At 41.6% G+C, this 26,806-nt stretch overlaps 1 protein-coding gene across 1 annotated transcript in view; it reads right to left on the bottom strand.

Moving 5' to 3' along the window:
- Nucleotides 1–3,460: 3,460 nt before the first annotated feature.
- Nucleotides 3,461–26,806, bottom strand: part of LOC134587015 (cytochrome P450 3A21-like) — a 42,413-nt gene continuing 19,067 nt past the window's right edge. Inside the window, exons 3-9 of the mRNA XM_063443058.1 lie at nucleotides 25,528–25,580; nucleotides 21,732–21,831; nucleotides 21,540–21,653; nucleotides 21,309–21,397; nucleotides 19,564–19,712; nucleotides 13,501–13,628; nucleotides 3,461–3,637 (exon numbers count right to left, since the gene is read on the bottom strand). Coding sequence (XP_063299128.1) covers nucleotides 3,515–3,637; nucleotides 13,501–13,628; nucleotides 19,564–19,712; nucleotides 21,309–21,397; nucleotides 21,540–21,653; nucleotides 21,732–21,831; nucleotides 25,528–25,580 — 756 coding nt within the window. The 3' untranslated portion in view covers nucleotides 3,461–3,514. The remainder of the gene's footprint in view (nucleotides 3,638–13,500; nucleotides 13,629–19,563; nucleotides 19,713–21,308; nucleotides 21,398–21,539; nucleotides 21,654–21,731; nucleotides 21,832–25,527; nucleotides 25,581–26,806) is intronic.

Below are 26,806 nucleotides of genomic sequence, written 5' to 3'. Positions count from 1 at the left end.
TAGCACTTTCCCTTCCTGCGAATGGAACCGAAAGCTGGCTCTTTGGCGGCCGTTCGCATGAACAAAACCCACAAATTGGCCTCAGCGGTACTTAGCCGCGATTGTTATGGAACTAAATTCAGAATGAGGACTTTGTGGGTTCCCCGTCACCCCAGCGGGACTTAGCCGCGAATGTTATGGAATTGATTCCGGCATGAGGTGACCGTGCGGTTCCCAGACAACTTGGTTTGCGGTTTTGAACCACTTTGAAATCCCCCAGGAGCGCGCATCTTGGAGGGAAGGACTAAGGGGAACAAAACGCTACCTAAGAGCCAGCCAGAGCACCCCATATTGCGGCCACAGGAGCTCCCAAAAGTTTACCGGCAAAAGCACCAAACGTCCTGGAACTCGGACTACGTGTATGGCCGGTCAAAATTTAACACGGTGGCGTTTCCCCTACAGTGCATGGATCTGAGCGCTATTTGGAGAACTTGGGCACTTAGGTCAGGGCTATTTAACAATGTATTTTTTTTGTTAAATAGCCCTGACCTAAGTGCCCAATTTTTTTTTTTAATACTCGCAGGGTGCTCGACCTACCGGATTGGGCCAGACAGGAAGGAACTCCCCTCCTGACCCTGTCGGTGGATGCTGAGAAAGCTTTCGACAGGGTCGGGTGGGAATTCATGAAGAGAACCCTTTCCCAGTTTGGCTTCGAAGGGTGGTTTATGACTGCTGTAGGTGCTTTATACTCGAATCCTACTGCCCGAATTGTAGCCTGTGACTTATGTTCAGAGTGGTTCTGTATTTCTAATGGGACAAGGCAGGGCTGTCCCCTCTCCCCCTTACTTTATGTCTTGTCTATAGAACCACTGGTGAACAATATTAGACTCAACCCACGGATTAAGGGTATGGGAGCTCAGGAGGATGTGTGGAAGCTGTGTTTATACGCGGACGATATTTTAATTTCTATTACTGATCCCCTCAGCTCTCTCCCGTATCTAATGCAAGAATTTGATAATTATAGTAGTATATCCAATTATAGTTTAAATTTGAATAAAACAGTAGCTATGGCTGTCAATATTAAAAAAGATAAAGTAGTGCAATTAAAAAGCGTTTTTGATTTCAAATGGACGAACAAAGAGATCAATTATTTGGGGCTGATTATTCCCGCGGATATATCGCGGACTATGGAAATACATTTTTTGAAATTACTAAAAGAGACCAATGCCTTACTGAAAGACTGGAGAGTTTATGAGATCTCTTGGTGGGGAAGAATAAATACTATTAAAGCCTACATAATTCCCAAATGGGCCTACCTTTTTAGAATGCTTCCCTTCTCGATCTCTCGCTTTTGGCTGAATATGGTCCAAAGTAGTATTACATCATATATATGGAAAGGGAAACGTCCTAGAATTAATACATATACCTTATCTAGGAAGAGCCAACAGGGTGGATTGGGATACCCCCTGATTATGCAAATTTATCAGGCTAATATGTTGGTTCATGCTTCCCATTTACAAATAAGTGACTCAAGAAATCAAGCCTGGTATAAAATTGAATCAGCCAGAATTGGTCTGAATAATCTGGAGCTCCTTTTGTGGAGGGAAGTAAGCAAGAATAAAGATTTGCATGACATCTCAGTCCACTCTGTTCTGTCCTTATCTCAAACACTTAAAGAATGGTCATATTTAAAAAATACCTTGAAAATTAAGAAAAAACTTTGTGAGAATCTTACTATTCGTTCTTTAGAACAGCTTATGGTAGAGATAAATTTACGGCACTGGTATAAAAAGGGTAACTATAAGATAAAAGATCTCTTTATTGGTCAGCATATGAAAAGTTTTGAAGCTCTTAGGACTTTGCTGGATATACCCTCTAAAGAGATATTTAACTATCTACGTCTTAAGAGTTTTCTTAAAGACCATATTATTTCTTTAGTTGTCAATAAGGGCCACCTGTTCAGGAAGATTGTTTCTGGCTTAGATGTAAAGAAGGTATTCTCTCTTGCGATAGATTTGATAAAACTCACCGGGGTCCCGGATATACCTAAAGCTTTAACTAAATGGGAACAAGACTTGGGTATCTCCATTCCTTATAATAATTGGTGTAAAGCATTTCTGGTGACAAGGAAACATATACATAATCTGAATATTCTTGAGACTTTCACAAAAAATTTGTTTAGATGGTATTTGGTCCCTGTAAGACTTTCTAAAATATCCATCTCTAATCCCTCAAATTGTTGGCGATGCTTCCACCCTGAAGGGACTTTTCTCCATATTTGGTGGACTTGTCCCAGAATTAAACCTAAACCTCTAGCATGCAAGCTCATTGAGCAGGGCCCTCAACCCCTCTGTACCTGTGTGTCCAACTTGTCTGGTTACAACTACATGTCTGTTCGTCCACCCATTGTAAAGCGCTGCGGAATTTGACGGCGCTCTATAAATAATATAATAATAATAATAATAATAAACCTCTTTGGAATATTATATTTGATCTTAATTTTATAATTGGAGGTATACGCCCTGAGTTTAAACCGGATCTTGCACTACTCCATCTTTTTGGCTCAGAAATATAAGGTAATTTAAAATTGATTCTGGTCCACTGTTTAATGGCAACTAAAACTCTAATTGCTAGATTTTGGAAAAATATGGAGATCCCAAAAAAGGCCAACTTAAAGCACAACTATTATACCAACTTGAGATGGAGAGGGGCTTACTTTTGAGTAATAACTTCCATAATGAGGGACTTTGTGAGTTTTATTCTAAATTTATTGTAGACATTACAGACTGGTAATGGGTTGGAATTCGGGTAATAGACATATCAATTTCTGTCAAGCTGGTTTGAAAGCAAGATTAGGATAGCTTCATATGAGCTCTCCGATCCTTTAGTAGATATTAAAATAACTTTATTCATGGGTAATTTGACTTTTTTTTTTCTCTTCCCCACGTAAGACCAATTGTGTGTGCCCTGTTTATTAGCTATAGCCCATCTTTGTCTTCCTGTGTAGATGTGGTTATGGCTATTTTCTGTTATTATTGAATTTAATAATGTAAATTGACATTTAAATGATGGGTGTAATTGTATTGTATGTTATCTCCAGGTTAAAATGCCTTTTTTTTTTTGTCTGTGGCATCTTGCTCGTCTATGTGATATGTTTGTCTTTTTATAATTTATCCAAAAAAAACACAAAAACAAAAAAACAATGTATTTTTGTGGGGTTAGGTAATGTTTTTATTATGTTTTTGGGTATTTTTATGTTTTATATGTTTATGTTTGCCTTTCTGTTCCTGGGAGATAATTAGCTTACCAGTCTTTAACTCAATTATCTCCCATGCACAGAGATTTATGGGAGGGGCTTGCATTTTATTGTGTGGAGACCCCCTGCTGGGAGTTGTGTATATAAGCAAGCCGCTGGGCCATAATAAAACAGTCTTCTTGTACCATTCATCAAGTCTAGGCTGATGTTTGGTTATACTAGAGCTATAATCACTGCTTCACTTGGGACTTGGGAGAATTACAGCGGATGTACTCAGTCTTAGTATACGGGATCGGTTACAAGCTTATTTAATATAACTTTTATACCTTTTTGGCTGCTGTTCAAAATATTTGGATCATCTGTTCTAAAGTCCAACATTAGCTGCAGGAAATCCACTCTGCCCTGGGAAACAAATTAGACATTAATTACAGTCTTGTACAGTAAAATGTAGCAATATGCTTGAGAAAGACACTTACCATCTTGTCTACAGAAGTGAGGAAAACAACTTTCCATTTTAGTGGATTCAGTCTATTTTTCTGTCCACTAACCAGAGCACAACTTATATTTATGGCCCACCTGCCATTTCGTCTCTTATGACCTGTTTCAAAACAGAGGTCAACCAGCCTCCCTTTTGAATATTTCAGTGTACAGCCACTTAGAGAAGTAGAACTGACCTGAATTAAATATACCGGTATATGAAAGCAGGAAAGACACTACTAAATAAACCAAAATATACCAAAATGAAAAAAAAAGGCAAAAAAGGAACTGAAAGAGGTTGCTCGGACATCTACTGTCGAGTATGGAGGTGTATAAAGTATATCTAGTGATGAAATAGTACAAATAAAGATCAGAATAAACCACAAGACAACTTAAGCCAAACAAAATATAAGTTTTTTTTGTGACCTTTAGTCTAACGTGGGATTTTCTTTCAATGTCGTTAAGACGACAGATGGTGGTGTTCACATTTGTCCTATTTCCAGGTTCGGCTTAACAATTGGGGGTTTTGATTCAGACACCATTTGTACAATGTGATCCGCTTATCTATTGTGGCTGTTTAGGCAATATTCCCCTTCTTGTTCCCTTCCTGGTTTGTATACTGTTTGTTCAAGACACTATATACTGATTGTAGAAACAGTGTTTCCATCAATGATTTACTAGATACACACTCTTTAACTGTGAAGCCATTAGCATTTATATACACTGTTGCTACCTATTATTTTGTTTGGCTTAAGTTGTCTAGTGGTTTATTCTGATCTTTATTGGTACTATTTTACCACTAGATAAACTTTATATACCTCCATACTCAACATTAGATTGTCCGAGCGACCTCTTCTAGATCTTTCTTTCCTTTTGGTTTATTTTGGTTTATGTAGCTGTGTCTTTCCTGTTTTAAGATATATATTAAATAAATGTGATGTTTTAAAGACTTTTTCTTACATTATCTTTAGGACAGCTAACGCTCTTTTGCTTTCTTTACTATATTTACATTCAATACGTACACTTAGCTTCCACTCTGCCACTTTTCTGACCTGAATTAAGAGCATATAGAGCATAATCTGTATAGTGAATGCCTAGCAGTCATTAGCCAGTATCATTACTGCATGCCCAAAGGGTACATGAGAGCACCGCACAGGTGATACATCATACAAAGTATCCACAAAATTAAGCATAGATTTAAGCCTCTGTCAACATCCCACTGTATCTTTTGCTACTATAATGCACCCAGGAAGATGGGTGTATTATTTTCTATTCTTGTTCTTTGGTTTTTCAAAATTATACTAATGAATGTTGTCACACAAGCCTATTCTCTTTGTCCCTACTTCCCAACCTACAGTTTCCTTTTCTGCACCTGAAATACTGCTATACAACAAACATAACTTCTAATTTCTCACACAATTTGACTGTATTAATAATTTGCACAGTTCTTCCATTTGTCTGGTTAAATGTTATTATAACTGTGGTTGAGATAAAAATGATATCCTCCATGAACGATTTAGGTACATTTTAAAAATATAAATACTCAAACAGGGTACCGGGCAACGAGAGACGACATACACCAGACAATTGGAACTTTGACTGTCCCAGTAACACTCAACACACTATGGAAGAACCAATTACATCAGAAGAACTATCCCTGGCTCTGAAACTGGCCGAAAATGGGAAGAGCCTGGGCCCCGATGGCTTCACCGTCAAATACTACAGAACCTACTATAAAACATTTGGACGGGGGGGACCCTCGACCAGAACACACTAAAAGCACACATTGTGGTGCTGCCTAAGGAGGGCAAAGACCCTGCTACAGGCCAATCTCCCTGTTGAACGCTGACCTGATACTCTTCGTGAAGGTTCTAGCGCTCCGCATTCAACCCATCCTACCAAAACTGATCTATCCAGACCACATGGGGTTTGTCAAAAACAGAGAAGCCAGAGACAATACCACCAAAGTTATCAACCTGATACACGCGGCCCGAACTGGACCCTCGCCCGCACTCCTAATATCCACCGACGCTGAGAAGAAGTTCAACAGGATAGATTGGACTTTCCTGTTTGCAACGCTACAACAACTGGCCCCGAACAACTCGCGGTCCGAACATGAGGACATGGATTGGGGCTCTCTACAATGGGCCGTCAGCACGAGTATATGTGAACAGCACACTGTCCAACCAATTCATGATACGCAACGGTACCTGACAGGGATGCCCCATTTCACCCCTGCTATTTGTACTATTATTATTATTATTATTGCCATTTATATAGCGCCAACAGATTCCGTAGCGCTTTACAATATTTTGAGGGGGGATGTAACAATAAATAAGACAATTACAAGAAAACTTACAGGAACAATAGGTTGAAGAGGACCCTGCTCAAATGAGCTTACAGTCTATAGGAGGAGGGGTATTAGAAACATTAGGATAGGAAATATCAAGTAGGAGTGAAGCAGAGCTGGAGGAGAGAGCAAAGCACTATCCCATAGGAGAGAGCAAGAGACAGGTATGTAAGGGAGAGATTACTCTGGGAGGCCATACGCTTTCCTGAAGAGATGGGTTTTAAGGCCCTTCTTAAATGATTGAAGACTAGGGGAGAGTCTGATGGCAGTAGGCAAGTTATTCCAAAGGAGAGGAGCCGCCCGTGAGAGGTCCTGCAAGCGCGAGTTGGCCGTACGGGTGCGAGCAGCGGTCAGGAGGTGGTCGCGGGCAGAGCGGAGGGTACGAGGAGGGGCATACCTCTGGATCAGTGAAGAGATATAAGAGGGGCTGGAATTGTTCAGTGCTTTAAATGTATGGGTTAGCACTTTGAATTGACTCCTATAGGATACAGGGAGCCAATGTAAGGACTGGCAGAGGGGCGAGGTGTGAGAGGACCGACTGGATAGGAAAATCAGTCTAGCTGCAGCATTCATTACAGACTGTAGCGGGGCAGTACGGCTTTTGGGGAGACCAATCAGAAGAGGGTTACAGTAATCCATGCGGGAAATTACTAGAGCATGGACAAGCTCCTTGGTAGAATCTTGCGTAAGAAAGGGGCGGATGCGGGCTATGTTTTTGAGTTGGAACCTACAGGACTTGGCAACAAACTGGATGTGAGACTCAAAGGTGAGACCAGAGTCAAGTATGACGCCAAGACAGCGCGCTTGTAGGGATGGACTTATGTGGATATCACTGACTTGAAGGGAGAGTGAGAGAGGAGGATCAGTATTATGAGGAGGAAAGACAAGGAGTTCAGTTTTAGAGAGGTTAAGTTTGAGAAAGCGTGACGACATCCAGTCAGAGATGGAAGAGAGGCAAGCAGTGACACGTTGCAGGACGGCCGGGGAGAGGTCCGGTGAGGAGAGGTATATCTGAGTGTCATCAGCGTACAGGTGGTAGTTGAATCCAAAAGAGGCAATAAGTTTTCCAAGAGAGGCAGTATAAAGAGAAAATAGAAGGGGACCAAGGACAGAGCCTTGGGGAACTCCAACCGAGACAGGGCGAGGGGAGGAGGTATCCTTGGAAAAGGAGACACTAAATGAGCGTTGGGAGAGATAGGAGGAAAACCAAGAGAGGACAGAGTCACAGAGACCGAGTGATTGAAGAGTTTGAAGGAGGAGAGCATGATCAACTGTGTCAAAGGCAGCAGAGAGGTCAAGGAGAATTAATATGGAGTAGTGACCTTTGGATTTAGCGGAGATTAGGTCATTAGTCACTTTGATAAGAGCGGTCTCAGTAGAGTGGAGAGGGCGGAAGCCAGACTGAAGAGGGTCAAGGAGAGAGTTGGAATTAAGGAAGTGAGACACACGGGTAAAGACAAGTCTTTCCAAAAGCTTTGATGAGTAAGGGAGCAGGGATATGGGACGATAGTTAGAGGGGGAGGACGGGTCAAGAGATGTTTTTTTCAGGATAGGTATTACAGTGGCAAGTTTAAGGTCAGCAGGAACAGTGCCAGAAGAGAGAGAGCAGTTAAAGATGTGTGTTAGGATAGGCACAAGACAAGGGGAGAGAGATCTGATGAGGTGAGATGGGACAGGATCAAGTGGGCAAGTGGTGGGGCGAGAGGAACGGAGAAGTGCAGCCACCTCTTGTTCAGTAGCTGGGGAGAAAGTCTGAAGGGTAGGGAAAGCATGATTTATGTGTGGTTGAGAAAGAGAACGGCAAGGAGGGGAGAATTGTTTCCTTAGCTGTTCAATCTTGTCAGTAAAGTAATATGCAAAGCTATCAGCTGTAAGGTTAGTTTGGGGGGTGGCCACAGCAGGGCGGAGAAGGGAATTAAAAGTGTCAAAGAGACGTCTGGGATTGCGGGAGCATGAACTAATGAGAGAGGAAAAGTAGGACTGTTTGGCAAGGGCAAGGGCTGCGCTGTATGAAAGCAACATGAATCTATAATGAAGATAGTCTGCCTGGGTGCGGGACTTCCTCCAGGAGCGTTCAGCACAGCGGGAGCACCTCTGCAGATAGCGTGTTGATTTATTATGCCAAGGTTGGGGTCGTGTTCTCCTCGAGGTGCATGTTTGGAGTGGGGCTGCAGTGTTCAAGGCAGATGTGAGGGTAGTGTTATATGTGGAGATGGCCAGTGAGGGACAGGAGAGGGAAGGGATGGATAGCAGTTGTGAATCAATGTCAGCCGACAGCTGCTGGAGGTCAATAGAGTTAAGGTTCCTCCTGAGCTGAGGGGGGTTAGGCTGAGGTTGTTGGGTGAGGGGGTAATTGAGAGCAAACGATAAGAGGTGGTGATCAGAGAGAGGAAATGGAGTATTGCAGATATTAGATAATGTACATGAATAGGAGAAAATAAGGTCGAGGGTATTGCCAGCTACATGAGTGGGAGAATTAGCCCACTGCAATAGTCCAAGGGAGGAAGTAATTGAAAGTAGTTTAGAGGCTGCTGGGGTTAAAGGTGGGTTAATGGGAATATTGAAGTCTCCAAGAATTAGGGATGGAATGTTGGAAGAGAGGAAGTAGGGTAGCCAGGCAGCAAAGTGGTCAAGAAAGAGGAGAGGGGAACCAGGGGGACGATATATGACGGCAATGTTAGCAGAGAAGGGTTTGAAAAGGCGAATTGAATGAATTTCGAATGATGGGAAAGAGAGGGAAGGGGGGGTGGGCAGGATTTTAAAGGAGCAGTGGGGTGAGAGAAATAAACCTACACCGCCACCTTTAATCTCTGCTTGTCTTGGATTGTGGGTAAAGTGGAGACCACCAAAGGACAGTGAGGCAGGGGTAGCAGTATCCGAGGGAGAGAGCCATGTTTCTGTTAGTGCAAGTAGGTTTAGGGAGTGTGAGATAAATAGGTCATGGATGGAAGTAGATTTAAAGGTGCTGCACACAGAGCGTGCATTCCAGAGGGCAGCTTTAAAAGAGGAATTATAGTGAGAATTACATGGAATGGGTATTAGGTTGTTGTGGTTTCTGGTGTTTGAACCAGGTGGCTGAGTAGTGGAGGGACCAGGGTTTGGAGAAACATCACCTGCTGCTAGGAGTAGTAGGATGGAAAGGAAGAGAAGGTGCGAGTAAGATTTAAATGTTGGGGATGAGAGCTTGTATTTAAGGTATTTAGGAGGGGTGTGTGGAGAAAGGCTGGATAAATATGAGTAAAGTGCATGTGATGAATACAGAGATGAGGGGAGCAGGGAGGGAGCAATGAAGATGGTGTTAGCAGGAACAGGTAGGTAAAATGATAGAGAGATTTTAATGATGAGGGAAGTGAGAGAGAAAGTGAAAAATAGAAGTGAGAACATTAGTAGGAGAGTAGGTGCTGTGTTTTTAAGAGCTGTGGTTAGGAGGGTTAAGGGTTAAAGAGGTATTGTGTGAGTATAGCTATTTTGGGTGTGGAGGGCTTGGTGGACATAATTGGTTTAACAGGAAAGCTAGGTAATTTGAGCCATCTATAAATGTAATGATTACCATGGGGGGTTGGGGTGTGGGGTAGGGTGGGTGGGAAGTGATCATCCAGAAATGCTACCTTTGCTTATGGCAAGTCCTGCAGGGTTGTGTGCTAAGCCTGGAACGTTTCCTAACGCGGCCCGAAAATGACCGGACATTGGGGGTATAGAAGACAAATGGGGGAAAAGTAAAATATCTGCCTATTCTGACGACCTGCTGTTCACAGTCCAAGACCCACAATCTTCACTCCTGGCCATCATGCAGGAATTTGAAGACTACAGCGCTCTCTCCAACCTCCGAATCAATTATACAAAATCCAAGATCCTGCATCTTGGCTGTGACCACACCTTGACCATGACCCTGAAAGCGCAATTCCCGTTCCATTGGTGTAAGGATGCAATCAAATATCTAGGCGTATGGCTCACCGCTGATCTATCTCGCTTGTTCATACATAAATTTCCTCCCCTCTAAGAACGCGTTCTCAGAGACCTAACAGACTGGGACGTACCGCACATCACCTGGCTCGGACAAGTAAACGTTCTTAAAATGAACGTCCTGCCACGCTTCTTATACCTGCTATAGACACTCCCGATCCTCGTCCCACCGATCTTTTTAGCCCAAATACGCAGGGCTTTCACAACATATGTATGGCGAAATCAAACAGCCAGGATAAAGTATGACATTCTCAAAAAACCTAAACTACAGGGTGGGCTGGGACTCCCGGATCTGGTTAAATACCACCAAACTATTCACCTAATAGACTCTAGGAACAGAGGACAAGCTCTGGATCGCCATAGAGGCCAGCTTCTCAACACTACCACTAAACACACTCCCTTGGAAACCCCCACAAAAGACCGTCGGACATGAGAGGAGACACTCCACAATACCAGCCACTCTGGCGGTCTGGAAAAGGATATCAAACAAACTGGACCTCGCTCCTCCAGTTTCTCCCCTGTACCACATCATGGGCAACACATTGTTCCACATGGTTAACACCAACCGAATCATGACCAGCCTGGGCTTACCAACTCTATGCAGGCTCAAACACATGCTGACAAACGGGAATATCTGCCCATTAACTGATTTGCCCACACCCGATCCCCCAGACTTGATGACTAATTTCAGGTACCACCAGCTAGTAAGCCTACTTAAGCAAATTCCGAATCTACTCCCGAAGCTACACAACCACTTACCACTTTTGAGACCATCACACCTCCACCACATGCCATCTTCCTGCTGTACCACCTGCTAAACTCACCACAAAGAGATGCACCACTCCCTTACTTTGTCAGATATTGGGAGAGGTACCTCGGTCACCCACTGACCCAACACCAATGGATCACAGCCTTCACGATGACGCACAAAACCTCTATAAGCACCAAATATCAAGAATCAGGATACAAAATGATATCACACTGGTACAAAACACCCGAGAAACTTGCAACTATGTGTTACAGGGAGTGGAGACAACCAGTCTCACTGCCCAGCGGTAGTGTATATCCCAGAGAGAGAATTGTGCTGGCCTTCATACCCAGCAGCAGAGTATATTATTGGGAGAGGAGACGGTCTGAGAGGAGATGGTCGGTCTTTCTCCCCAGTGGCAGTGTGTGTAACAGGGAGCGGAGTGTGTCGTCCTTCCTCCCCAGCGGCCGCCAGAGACACATTGGGAGGATGGAACTGTTGTCCAGGGACTAGCCCCCTAGAATGGATGGTGCAGATTGGACCAAGGTCTCTGCATCAGCCCGACAGGGATGATGGGCAGCCTACCCAGATCCCCAACTGCCCATTCCCAACCATGGTCCAGGTGCAGGAGAGGGAACCAAGTCCTCTACTGACCCTCTCCCAGCAGAAGAGCTGGCCTCTGCCCTACCTACCTCTTTGTTCTGGGGCCTGACGACCCACCAACCAACCCAGCTTAACCGCTGGCTACAGGGCAGAGCGCCGCTGGTCACCAGGCACGGATTAGGGAAACTGCCCCCGCCGTTCCCAGCGACAACTTTATCCAACCAAAGTGGAGGGCATCCAAGTTGTTTCCCCGCAGGACACTGGATCTACAAATGGGCACTTGTGGCAGGAGGCTGTCTGGACGACTACGCCGTTTGGGAAAGGCCACCAGACTATCACAGACCCAGACCAATTGGAGGTCTGGGGTCTGGATAGTCTCCCCGGGAGGGGAAAGATGTGTGACAAACTCCCCTTTTCAAGTGAGTTTGCCACGAGTTCTTGGAGGGGCCTGCTTGCCAGCCTCCTGCCCTCAGACTATGGACCCTGTAAACCGTGATATAAAAGTCTGTTTGTCTAATGGAATTATATGGTTCGGTAACTGAGCAGCTGCATGAACCGGAGACCACCCTGGAGCTTGTTAAGCTTAATTGATACATTGTTTCAATTTCCACCGCAGTTGTCTAAGTGTTCGTCTGGGTGGCCGAGACTCCTATGGACGACCATGAGGTGGCAGCCATCTTGTTCGCATGGACCAAAACTGTGAATAGACTTCAGGGGGACTTAGCCAAGAATGCCCTGGAACTATTTTCGGCATGAAAACTTTGCGGTTCCCGGTCTGTCCCCAGCACTTAGCCACGATTCTATGGAAATATATTCGGCTATGGGACCATACTTGTGGTCGGTAAAACCTATGACTTCCATAAAATTTCTGAACCCCTGAACTGATCTGGGTGATTTTGGGATATGTTGGTCACCCAGATCGGGGCTATTAAGGGATGTAACATTTGTGGGGATATTATGTGTTTTGGGGTACTTTTGGGACTTTTTAGAAATATGTGTTTTTTCTGCCTGGAGATAATTGAGTTAATACAGTACCTGACTCAATTATCTCCCAGGCAGAGGGGGGGATTGTATGCCATGTGTGGGAGTGCCTTATATTGTAAATGTGTTATTATTGGTTTGTAAGTTTGTGTCCCTGTCCCTAACAAGGTCCATGTGGGTGTACCCCTTGCATGGGGATTGTCATATAAGGCCAAGTGTGGCACCATTAAATTGTATTCCAGCTAACTTTAGAAGAGCCAAAAACCTTGGTCCCAGAGCTTCTGATGGAGATAATTAAATACTCCAAAGTGTCAGGATATAAAATGAATATTGAGAAACGAATATTTATAGCTAAAAATTTAAACAAAAGGTTAATTAAACTACTTTTAGCACGAAACTGGAAAACAGGGATAATTCCATGCACCCAAGAATTAATAACACAAGTTATATGGCAAGCAAGAATGGAAAGGGGTATCCTGGTGAACGTAGGAAACAGATATACCCAAATAGAAGACTGGGATACATGGATATGCAAAATGGAAATGATAACCTAATAAATATCATCATGATTATTTTCCTCCCTTCTGAATCACACAATAATTAAATTAGGCATAGCTAAGGTCCAGACTAAGCGAGTCGAGGCTCAGTAAAAAGGAGGGGAGGAAAAGAAAAGGGTAGAAAAGATCTCAACCCCCAGATGGGCAGACAAAATACAATAAGAAAATAAGAAAAATACACTGGGCATAAGTGTCTCTCTCTCTCTCTCTCTCTCTCTCCTAAAGCAACAGGGCAAAGCAAATTGATAAATAAGAATATACAATAAAATTAAACAAGAGATGGGGGTGAGGGGGAGGAACGGGGATCCGGGTAGGGGGGGGGTCACAGGGAGTTTAATTGGATAACGCAAGATATTAATGATGATAAGAGTCCCAAGGCCTGAAATATAGAAGTATTAGCAAACTACACAAGGCTACTACATGTCTGAAATAAAAAAAAAAAGTAAAAAAAAAAAAAAAGAAAATTTTAAAAAGAAAATGCACCACTCAAGGGGGCTTTAAGAGATTGTATTTACACAGTTCCACAGTCCCAGAATACCATGCAATAAATGCAAATAAGCAGCTTGTGTGTTGGTAATAAGCTCACCGAGTGATCTCCTTTTATTCTCTTGTCTCTGAAGCTTGTGACTGCATTCATGAAAAAGTTTAGGAAGTCTTTGGGCACCAAGTTGACATTCAGCCTCTCAAGAATAGGTGCAATGAATGGGAAGAACACTGAAAAAAATAAATTTTAATTATTAGACACTATACTTACCTTATCTTTAATTTCTTGTGATAAGAACACTAATATATGACTAAACAGACCTAAATGTTTAATATTTCAAATTATATACACACCATTTGACAATAATAATGTTAATAATCATGTTTATAATGTCATGTTTACCAAGCAAGAGTATTGGAGGCACTGATAAACTTTTAAGAGATGCACAACTCCCTTACTTTGTCAGATATTGGGAGAGAGACCTCGGTCACCCCCTGACCCAACACCAATGGATCACAGCCTTCACGATGACGCACAAAACCTCTATAAGCACCAAATATCAAGAATCAGGATACAAAATGATATCACACTGGTACAAAACACCCGCGAAACTTGCAACTATGTATTACAGGGAGTGGAGACAACCGGTCTCACTCCCCAGCGGCAGTGTATATCCCAGAGAGAGAAGTGTGTTGGCCTTCCTCCCCAGCAGTAGAGTATATTATTGGGAGAGGAGACGGTCGGTCTTTCCCCCCTAGCGGCAGTGTGTGTTACAGGGAGCGGAGTGTTTCGTCCTTCCTCCCCAGCGGCCACCAGAGACACATTGGGAGGATGGAACTGTTGTCCAGGGACCAGCCCCCTAGAATGGATGGTGCAGTTTGGACAAAGGTCTCTGCACCAGTCCGACAGGGATGATGGGCAGCCTACCCAGATCCCCAACTGCCCATTCCCAACCATGGTCCAGGTGCAGGAGAGGGAACTAAGTCCTCTACTGACCCTCTCCCAGCAGAAGAGCTGGCCTCTGCCCTACCTACCTCTTTGTTCTGGGGCCTGATGACCCACCAACCAACCCAGCTTAACCACTGGCTACAGGGCAGAGCGCCGCTGGCCTCTGCCCACCAGGCACGGATCAGGGAAACTGCCCCCGCCGTTCCCAGCGACAACTTTATCCAACCAAAGGGGAGGGCATCCAAGTTGTTTCCCCGCAGGACACTGGATCTACAAATGGGCACTTGTGGCAGGAGGATAAGAACACTAATATATGAATAAACAGACCTAAATTTAATATTTCAAATTATATACACACCATTTGACAATAATAATGTTAATAATCATGTTTACCAAGCAAGAGGATTGGAGGCACTGATAAACTTTTAAGAAAATAAAGTGACATTTACACTTTTTTGATTCCCGTGATTAATCATATCTAAAAAGAAATAAAAAAAGCTCTGCATGCTAACCTATTTTATTTGAGTTTTGCTTTTTGCATTAATTATATCAGTGATTCTTAAAGGGACACTCTAAGCACTACAACCTCTATAGTTATTGCAGAGTGACAGCTATTGAAACTAGCACTTTTGTAAACTGTCAAAAAAATTACAGACTCAAGGCACATCAAGCTCTTCAGCAAGCTGAAGTGTGTTATGCATCTGCAGTGTTCCTTAAATGAGGTAACAATGAAAGAGTGTCAGGATAAAACACACTTATCTCTGCTGGACTTCCGTATAAAGAGTGATGACATCATCCCATGTTGCTTAGGTTGGCCTCATGATGTGCAGGCATTTCATCCATTTCTCAGACATGTATGAGCATGCAATCACATGGCCATTTAGTCCATGGCACTAGGGGCGGAGGGAATAAATGTAATTATATTGTATGTGCTGGCTGCTCCTGGAAAGCCAGGTATACAATGAAAACGAAAAATCTAAAACCTTTTGGAATCCTTTAAATACATTGCACAACACATGTCCATTTTAATTAGGTTTCAGGAAGTGCAAAAATTTCACATGTGACAGTTCCTCTTTAACGTTTTCACACTGGAACATGGATTATGTACATGAGAAAAGTGTTGAAACCCATTTTTTATTAGTGAAATTACCTTAGTGAGTCATTTTTAGTTCAACATAATATATTCAGCGAGACATCTTCACTAGATTCTTCCAAGTATCAAAGGAGCCTACACTACAGTCTAAGGCAATCCTGCTACAATATATCGTTTGTGTTATGCCATTGCCGGAAACTGCCTTTTCCAACCAATAGGGACCAACAAAAACAGCATGGGGACCGCATTTTTTAAAATTCTGAATAGAGGTTAAGCAAATTGTCACTGAAATATTTTGGGAAAATGTGTAATCGGGAGGAACATGTCATTGGTTTCTGTCACGGCAAGGGTGCATAATTTATTATTACACAATAGAATATTGCTATTTAATATAACTTGTGTAGTGCATCAATAATTTGACCACTGGGTAGAGGACAAATGGCAGAGAGAAATTGCTCTTTTGATCAAAAGGGGCTTCTGCAAGGTGTGTAAAGGATTGCCCTTTTGATCTATCAAAGGCCCTGCAAGGTGAGACATTTTACACTTGAGCCACCTGTATGTCTAGTTTCAATGTAAACTAACTGACTTTGACCATATGGCCTGAAACTCTCCATTGATAGTTCAACCCTTTGATATTGTAATGGTATTAGTTTCATGAACCATGTGTTCCAGTATCATATTCAAGAGAAACATTAATACTTACCCACAGCTTAATAGTTAAGCCTCATGTTTATTATATTTGAAATGGGACAAGCCCAATCTTTTAATTAAGCCTAAACTTGAGTTGCACAACTTAAACCATGTGGCAGGAATTGTGATGTCCGTGGAGCATGCGACATGTCTATGGGATGGGAAAAATAATAACAAATTCGTAGATGCAATTATTATTTTTGTGGCAGGTACATAAGAGAAGATAGAGCCAAATGTGTCCATTTGGATTGACGTTGGTCTGGAACAAAGGAGGTGGTAACTTATTATTTCTATAGGTACGCCTTAACTCCACCCCTGGGCAACACTTGATAATCCACAGGGTATATATTCAATGATTTGGAGAGGTGTGGGTATACTTGCTTGGGCCAAGATCTAATTTTGAATGAGTCACCATCATCCTTCCTTGTCAGAAACCCCCTGGGCAGAAGTTTACTTTAAAAAAAAACCTGAATTTGAAAAAAGTGAATAATTGGAACTTCTGTTATTTTATCTTTTTTGTTTTTATCTGTTGTGGATGTAAATAATTTGTTTATCATGTATTTTGTATGCACTGTGACTATTTTTGCTCATAATAAACTTTATTACATTACTTTATTAAGTTCTGGCTTTGTCTCGTTAAGAATCACGTTACCTGAAGAGACTTATTAGTATTTTGCAATTACATAGATATTGTGCCAAGTAATATTTGGTGGGTTTTTATTATTGATTTACCTGGGGGACCAAGGCACCCCATTTATAAATTGTCTTGGTAGTGGCAGCATTCAAATAGTAATATGTATATCATTATGTGAAAGTGTGGGTGGTGTTAAGTGGTGTTAAGGGAGATTTTGTCATTATTTCCAGTCTAGTGCAGACAAATAGCGACAATTCCCATGACAATTCTTCCATCTGTAGAACTTTGCCCTGGATTTGCTCTATATTTACGGCCTTCACTGGTACACTAAAATGATTTTAGTGTAACAGTAGAGGAAGGTGCAAGAATCAAACAAATAAGTAAAACACAATAAAATATATATTTTTTTTTTATTTATTTAAATATATATATTTTTTTATTTATTTAAGATTTGGCAATATAGTAAACTAAACGTGTATCTAGCATGTCTAATGAGATACTGAAAGTATACAGTTGCAAGAAAAAGTATGTGAACCCTTTGGAATTATATGGATTTCTGCACAAATTGGTCATAAAATGTGATCTGATCATCATCTAAGTCACAACAATAGGCAATCACAGTCTGCTTAAACTAATAACACACAAAGAATGAAATGTTGCCATGTTTTTATTGAACACACCATGTAAACATTCACAGTGCAGGTGGGAAAAGTATGTGAACCCCTAGACTAATGACATCTCCAAGAGCTAACTGGCTAAGTGAGATGTCAGCCAACTGGAGTCCAATCAATGAGATGAGATTGGAGGTGTGAGATGTCAGCCAACTGGAGTCCAATCAATGAGATGAGATTGGAGGTGTTGGTTACAGCTGCCCTGCCCTATAAAAAACACACACCAGTTCTGGGTTTGCTTTTCACAAGAAGCATTGCCTGATGTGAATGATGCCTCGCACAAAAGAGCTCTCAGAAGACCTACGATTAAGAATTGTTGACTTTCATAAAGCTGGAAAGGGTTATAAAAGTATCTCCAAAAGCCTTGCTGTTCATGAGTCCACTGTAAGACAAATTGTCTATAAATGGAGAAATTTCAGCACTGCTGCTACTCTCCCTAGGAGTGGCCGTCCTGTAAAGATGACTGCAAGAGCACAGCGCAGACTGCTCAATGAGGTGAAGAAGAATCCTAGAGTGTCAGCTAAAGACTTACAAAAGTCACTGACAAATGTTAACATCCCTGTTAGCGAATCTACAATACATAAAACACTAAACAAGAATGGATTTCATGGGAGGATACCACAGAGGAAGCCACTGCTGTCCAAACAAAACATTGCTGCACGTTTACAGTTTGCACAAGAGCACCTGGATGTTCCACAGCAGTACTGGCAAAATATTCTGTGGACAGATGAAACCAAAGTTGAGTTGTTTGGAAGAAACACACAACACTATGTGTGGCGAAAAAGAGGCACAGCACACCAACATCAAAACCTCATCCCAACTGTGAAGTATGGTGGTGGGGGCATCATGGTTTGGGGCTGCTTTGCTGCGTCAGGGCCTGGACGGATTGCTATCATCGAAGGAAAAAAAGAATTCCCAAGTTTATCAAGACATTTTGCAGGAGAACTTAAGGCCATCTGTCTACCAGCTGAAGCTCAACGGAAGATTGGTGTTGCAACAGAACAATGACCCAAAGCATAGAAGTAAATCAACAATAGAATGGCTTAAACAGAAGAAAATACGCCTTCTGAAGTGGCCCAGTCAGAATCCTGACCTCAACCCGATTGAGATGCTGTGGCATGACCTCAAGAAAGCGATTCACACCAGACATCCCAAGAATATTGCTGAACTGAAACAGTTCTGTAAAGAGGAATGGTCAAGAATTACTCCCGACCGTGCACGTCTGATCTGCAACTACAGGAAACGTTTGGTTGAAGTTATTGCTGCCAAAGGAGGTTCAACCAGTTATTAAATCCAAGGGTTCACATACTTTTTCCACCTGCACTGTGAATGTTTACATGGTGTGTTCAATAAAAACATGGCAACATTTCATTCTTTGTGTGTTATTAGTTTAAGCAGACTGTGATCGTCTATTGTTGTGACTTAGATGATGATCAGATCACATTTTATGACCAATTTGTGCAGAAATCCATATCATTCCAAAGGGTTCACATACTTTTTCTTGCAACTGTATATTAAAGTACAATCTGACATTAGTAATGAAATGTTCCTTTTAACATATTTCTAAGTAGAAAATATCACTAATTCACTATTGATATACTAAATGTATATGATGTAAAAGTTATATGTTGACTTTGTTTACACAAATCTAATTACACAAGGTGCAAACTGTTTTCCATAACAAAGCAGTAACATAACCCTGTTTTTATTTTTGTAATCTAACTACTTAAAATACATATTTAACAAGCATTAAACCCACTATGTAATAGTTTTAATACCAGGAGTGCCCTGGCAAACCCCCCAGTTTGTTAACAGTTTGACCTCTTACCGTCAAGTGTATTATTGACTTAAAATCATGCCTAATTCATGATTAAGTTGTTAATCTCGCAATTGTTGAACTTGGCAATGTGTGAGCTGTGTCGGCCGCAGGGCGCCCCCTGATCCATGGTGCCCTGTGCGGCCGCACAGCACGCACACCCCTAAGGCCGGCCCTGCATGCATGGCAAGGTTTAGCTCAGGAGAGCTAATGGAGAGCTAATGGTACAAATCCAGTAAAGTGCACTACAGTGGTTATGGTGCATGCAGTGTTCCTTTAAGAAAGAAGCTATGATATTATAAAAATACTTTACCCAAAACAATGACCAATGGATTGAACAAGCTAGGATTTAGAAATTTCTTGATATGCATGACAAAGGGGTCATTAGGCTTGTTTAGGGAGTCAATATGGACACTGAATGAGGTGCTGGCGATAACATCCAGGCTGTAAGCTCCAATGGAACTAAAATACAATAAAAATATATGTATGTGTATAAAAGATTTACTGAAAAATACTTTATGTTTGATCGTTCATATGTTTTTGCTAAATTATTCTTATGGTTTAGAAATTCAAATTCTTAATAACAGAGAATATGAAAACAACACAATTTCCTCTACTGGGTGATGACGTATAATGCTGAGATTAGTCAGGAATAATTAATAAGCATGAATAGTGCTTTTTGTGTACTGTTTTTTTTTTTCTATTTTGGTTTCAAGTTGTTCTGTGTGCTTCTTGTGCCCCCAAGTGGACATTGTGGCCTCAGCATCAATCATCTTGAAGTGTGCCAAATTCTTCTGTTTTACTGCAGGCTAGCAAGCTGTGGCCAGCTGCTATATAGTTAACCGTGATGCTGCAGTGGAGTTTGTTTTAACTATTTGCCCGGTGGCTGATAGCACATACAGCTGGCAAACAGTTTGTTTGTTTTTTTAAAATCCAATTTCAGCTGCCTTGCATTGTTCAGTCCAAATGAAATCTGGGCATATTTCTGTCTCATTAAAGGGAGCACTATAGTGTTAGAAATACAAAAAAATGCTATAGTGCTCTAGTCACGGTTTAGGTGACCATGCCCCCACTGCCAGGTCTAAAAATATGATTTTATCCTTTCAGCGATGGTATCCTTTGTGCAGCTCCGCCTCTTTGGCAGAAATCACATAGGACTAGCATTGAAGGGCTAATGCACATGTTTTACTCCACTATTAAAGGACCACTATAATGCCAGGAAAACATACTCGTTTTCCTGGCACTATAGTGCCCTGAGGGTGCCCCCACCCTCAGGGTCCCCCTCCCACCCGGCTCTGGAAAGGGGAAAAAGGGTAAAACTTACCTTTTTCCAGCGCTGGGCGGGGAGCTCTCTGCCTCCGATCCTCCTCCGTTCCGCCCCGTCGGCTGAATGCGCACGCGCGGCAAGAGCTGCGCGCGCATTCAGCCGGTCGCATAGGAAAGCATTATCAATGCTTTCCTATGGACGCTTGCGTGCTCTCCCTGTGATTTTCACAGTGAGAATCACGCAAGCGCCTCTAGCGGCTGTCAATGAGACAGCCGCTAGAGGCTTTGGGGGAAGGCTTAACCCATTTATAAACATAGCAGTTTCTCTGAAACTGCTATGTTTATAAAAACATGGGTTAACCCTAGCTGGACCTGGCACCCAGACCACTTCATTAAGCTGAAGTGGTCTGGGTGCCTAGAGTGGTCCTTTAAACAGAAGCACCTCTAGGGATTGTCAGTATGACAGCCACTCGAATCAGGTTAACCCTGCCCACAGGGCAGACATGGCACTCAGACCACTTCATTGATATAAAGTGGTTTGGGTGCCTATAGAGAACCTTTAAGGGACCACTTTTAAAAATCAGAAATTTTTCAAATTTTAGCAATGTCCAGATTTTGCAGTCCCAGTGACCCCAAAAGCAGCCGAATGGTTTTGTCCTGCTTGTTATGTGGCCATTCGGACCACAAGATCAGTATCTTGTGAAAATACTTCCCTGATATGCATTATATGATATGTTCCACTTAAGGGTATATTATGTTGAGTATTAACTTAAAGCAACTTAAAACACTTACTCCTTCATTGCACACGGTTCACCTTTTTCCACGTAAACCTGCATATTATTCACCAGAACATTTGAGTAATCTTTCATTATTTGAAACATCTGAAAGACAAGAGGAAGCATCTAGTGGAACATCTATGGTCTTTTGCTTGGAGAAGAAACCCCAATCACCTGTTTTTCTATTTGCAATCCTCTCTATACAAATCTCAGTAAGTATACTGGTGAGTAAAGTGCCAGTGCTTACCTCTTTGAGTCTCCCGCTAGTAAATGTGGGAGACAAAACACTGCGGATTCTCTTCCACTGCTCATCTTCAGCAGTTGTGAGTGCTGACTTCATGGGTCCAAGTAGACTGAAGGCCTGCAGAGATGAAAATATATTTAGACGACAATCAGTAACAGTCAGTGTTCCATTGCATGAGTTTGACTGTCAGCTCACCCGTCTGTTGGTGAAGTTAGTGTAACACTCTTTCACTAAAATAGCTTTAATTATAGCAGGATCCATAATAGCAAGTACTGGCTGTCTGCCATCATAAAACCTGAAACAGATAAAAAAAAAATAAAGGTACTTAAAATGTTAATTCACTACTGAAGGATTTCTCATTTTCCATAGGTTAAATAAAATAAATGTCTAATCCCGAACTGTCATTTTGCATTTATTGACATTTAAAAATATTATTAATGAAAAAACAATACTCCAATTTATTTTGTCTCTTTATGAGGAGAAATGCGTTATAGTGCAACCTCCAAACAATTAGGACATATGCAAGCTTAAATGAAGTTATTGTTTCTTAATTTTTATCTCTTATGTCCATATGTACTCCACCGCATACTTCTGTCAAGCTTTAAAGTTGACTAATTGATGGATTTGAAAAAAGAGAAAAACAAACCACACTCCAATCATGTGAAGATCCGGGTGCTAAACTGGACCAAGGGCCAGCACCAGCCCCAGGGAGTTAATATCCGTGGTAGAAAGAGAATCCAGGCACTCCAAGTATCTTCAATTGTATTAATTAGGACTAGTAAGACACTGCAAAGTTTTGACCCCTAAAAGGATCTTTGTCAAGGACCCTTTCAGGAGTCGAAACGTTGCGGTTTCTCACTTATCCGAATAAATACAATTGAAGATACTTGGAGTGCCTGGATCCTCTTTCTACCACTGACTAATTGATGGATATCACAATACGGGAAACAGATAGAAGGGATCAGCACTCCAAATAATTAGGCTCGGTGCGCTCTTATTATTATTATTATTATTTTATTATTTATATAGCGCCAACAAATTCCGTAGCGCTGTACAATGGGTGGACTAACAGACACATAATTGAGATCAGACCACTGGACGTACAGGAACAGAGGGGGTTGAGGGCCCTGCTCAATGAACTTACATGCTAGAGGGAGTGGGGTATAGTGACACAAAGGGTTAAAGTAGGGGGATTAAATAGTTTGTCAGAGAAGGGTTTATTGAGTGCTTGGTAGGTCATTTTTGACAGTTGCAGGAAAGGAGTCATGGGGTGGGGGATGAGAGGCCTGCTGACAGTTTAATTGATACGCTTTAATGAAGAAGTGAGTTTTCAAAGATTTTTTGAAGGAATGGAGGCTGGGTGAAAGTCTGATTGAGGAGGGAAGGGAGTTCCACAGAATAGGTGCAGCCCTAGAGAAGTCTTGAAGGCGAGCGTCAGAGGTGGGGATCCGGGCAGAGGATAGGCGTAGGTGTTGGGATGAGCGCAGGGGTCTCGACGGGACATACTTGTGTATGAGGGAGGATAGGTATGTTGGAGCAGCATTATGTAGGGATTTGTAAGCAAGCACCAGAATTTTGAATTGGGCCCTATATCTAACTGGAAGCCAATGCAGGGACTTACAAGAACTCCTTACTATAGTCCCTCTTCTAAATAGGTCTTTGTCAAGTCTCCGCTTGAAAAAGATCCATTTGGGTTGAAACGTTACCATGTCCACTATGGTGGATTAAAAATCTCCAGCATTTATAAGTCTGGTGTTGAGGCTGTTCATTGATTCATCTCAAAGTAATGGATAATACTCATCTGTAGTGTTATTAGAAATTTTAAAAATTTAGAAGACACAACAGCTCAGCCAGCAAATGGTAGGCCAGAAAAGATCACAGAAATGTACTTCTGATTTCCCAATCATTCACTGCACATGAATGGATTTTCCTCTGTTGCAACACTTACAAACAAGTTCTAAACTGCCTCTGAAACCAATATTAGTATATGAACTCTGAGCAGTTGTCACACGTATGATCTTGATGCTCAATTTCAGTTCTGTATTTCGCTAAGGCAATGCTACCTGCCCGAATGCAGAAGTTCAACTGTAAAATTTGGTGGCAGAGGAATTATGACCTTCTTTGACCTTTTGTTTTTCATTGTTCAGTTTAGCTTCTGTAAAGTGACTCATTGTAAAGATTAGAAGGGAAGAACTTAATTACTATAGTTTAAAAAAGCCCACTGAATAATTGGATTGTTCCTTGCTGGTCAATGTAATTGGAAATGTTTGATGATACAATCCATTAATATTCCAATGTGAGTTGTAAATAAAAGCAGGATTTTTATAAATATATCTATGTATACTATTTAAACCTATACTCAATATAAACATCTCCCTCCTTTATTGTTGGATTTGGAAGCTTTCCTACTCCTAGGCCACATCAGCCTTTATTCCATTTTTTCGTATCACCCAAATTAAAATTGTTTTGGAGTTGAGCGCTCACTGTATTTGTTATATGTATACGTTTAGAAGGAACCTGCATGGATGGGGAGTGCTTAGAAAAAATGAAGGTACTCGGTATTGCTAAGAGCTGGGTGTGTGGATTGAGGCTTAACGAACAGGTATAGAGATAGGACACAGTTATATAAAGGAATTTTAACGCCAGGAGAGTTTACTTATAGAGGACATTCTTTTTTCTCATCCTATTAGCTGAAAGGGGATGAGTCCTTTATTATGCCTGTTTAACAAATTATGACTTTATCCTTTCTTTTCGATTGCTAGTGTCATCCATGGCTGAAGGACACCCCGTCCCTGTGGAATTAAGAATCATTGTACTCAAACTCTATTATCCTTTTGGACTGCTATAGTAAAGTATATGCTGGGGATATCTAAAAAATATTCAAATATACATAAAGCGTTACTGAAACTATATTTTTCCTGTATTTACATCTAGACCTAGGTTTTTCGTTTTTTTTCCCCCTACTTTAGTTAGGATATTACCCATTATCAATGCTTGCATGGATGGCTGGGTGGATGATAGGAATGGAAAACAGTAACTTATTCTTTACTTCTATTAATTTTATGTGTGTTTGTGTGTAGTGTGTGTGAGAGGTGCAGTGTGTGTGTGTGTGAAAGGCGCTGTGCGTGAAGGGCGCTGTTTGTGTGTGTGTGTGAAGGGTGCTGTGTGTGTGTAGGGTGCTGTGTGTGTGTAGGGTGTGAGGGTTGCTGTGCGTGTTGAGGGTTGCTGTGCATGTGTGAGGGGGCGGAGTGCATGTGTGTGTGTGTGTGTGAGGGGTGTAGTTTGTGTTAGGGGGCAGTCTCTGATCAGCCTGCTTGCGGGAGGAACACAGAAACTCCCAGGCCCTCCCTATAATGGAACTAAGTGCCAGAGGACCATTGAGGGAGATCTTTGATCTCCACACCAGCCCGAGAGTGCTTACAACAAGGCTGGCTCTGCATGGGCTGGCAGGGGAGATGAAAGGATCTCCTCTGCCGGCCTTGGTCTACTGCCATCGAGGCCTACTGGGCATTTTCTGCAGAGCTCACCACCGCCCACCTAAAATCCCAAACCACTCATAAGTGGGCGGTAGGGGCCAGGTTGACTACCCCTTAAATAAATAATTGGGAATCCATGAAATAGTCTACCTGAGATTTGGCTCAGTGGCATAACTTTTCACATGCTGTTTTTTCATAGTACTGCCAATCCCATTTTGGAGTATAATTTTCTTTAGATATGATGTCTATGTGGTTAGTTGAGACACTAGGTTTCTGGTGGAATCTAGGCAGCGCCTCTTATTATTGGCTGAAAGGGAATTATGGGCTAAAAGGGAATGAGTTACTCATAATCATTGCTGCCATGGGAATACACCCAAGAATTTTTTTTTTTTATAAATAATGCATAGATTTTCTGGTTTTTATTTGAGCACAATTCACATTCCAGTCAATAAAAAAAAAGCAAAATTTTTATTCACATAAAATTTTACCTGTCTAGTTTGGGATTGAAAACTCACCCCCATAATGTGCCATAGTTTTTGAAGCATTCCATGTCAAACTTTACCACACCCTAGTAACAAAACAAAATAATAATAATAAGAAGACACATAGTTATTCGTTAAAGTAGTCTAATAGTAAATCAATATTGGGTATGTACCCATAGATTCTTGAATGCTTTATTGTGTCTGGCTCTATAGATATCCACAGCACTATCTGTATTTTATCCAATGTACTAAAAGAAAAATATCGTGATAGGATACTCCTTGTTAGTATCCCATATCCTAGTAGGGTACTACGTATTTAAGAATCTATCCAAACTTCTCAAGTTGTCATATGTCATGGGCATCTAGTTGTGACTAACTATCCTCTATATATACCATTTCAAGGTATTGAAAAGATATTGAAAATAACTATGATAATATATGGAGGGGTTGGTTGTACATCACTGTGAGGTTAAATCGATTTTTAAACTTCACACACACACAAACTGTTGGGTTTGAGTAGTGAGTCTGACGCACCAAATTACTATGGTTTTTTTTCGCCTTCTACCATTTAATGTTATTCACACTACAGGGGTATGCTTCAATCTTTTGCTCTATGTTATGTATTGTCCTATTTAGTCAAAACACTATGGCCAAACAGACCAGGTCCGGGTGTAGGCCCTTTAGTTTTAACCCTGCATTGTAAAACATTGCAATTTTTTCCAGTGTAAAACAAGGTAATGTGACGAGGAAGCTCATAGAAAAGCACTGAATTCAATGCTTTCTTATGAGAAGCTTTTGGATGTGCGCAGAGCACTCACCGCATATGCGCATCTGTTTCAAATGATCCTCTATGAGGAACATTGGATTTGACAATGGTGAAAGAGGGAGATGGAGCAACTGGTAGTAAAGGCAATGGTTACTCTAAACAGGGGGAAGGGCAGGGGCACTATTGCATTAGGAAAACAGGGTTGTATATCTAACAGTATATTGCTCCTTTAAGCAGTGTGATATGTATTTTTAGTGGGGGATTTCTTTTTTGTTACTTACGTTAGTAAGAACTGAAGATCTGAGTGCTTAGGTGCTTAAAGTATCCCTTTAATGCTAGAAATATAGAATCGTTCTCCTCTGAAGTTAATAAACATTTTAATATACATTCTCTTATTACATGCAATAGATCTAATTTGATTTATTTATTAACAGGTACATGTAGCTATCAATATGTCGGAAGGGCCTCTAAGGCTTTAAAAGTCCATATAAGCATACACATTAGGAACAATAAAAATACAATTTTAAGTCTTTGCGTATCCACCCT

Source organism: Pelobates fuscus, chromosome 2 (genome assembly GCF_036172605.1).
Source record: "Pelobates fuscus isolate aPelFus1 chromosome 2, aPelFus1.pri, whole genome shotgun sequence".
Taxonomy (NCBI): domain Eukaryota; kingdom Metazoa; phylum Chordata; class Amphibia; order Anura; family Pelobatidae; genus Pelobates; species Pelobates fuscus.
The sequence above is the reverse complement of the archived record's forward strand: the minus strand, read 5'-3'. Positions and strand labels throughout refer to the sequence as shown.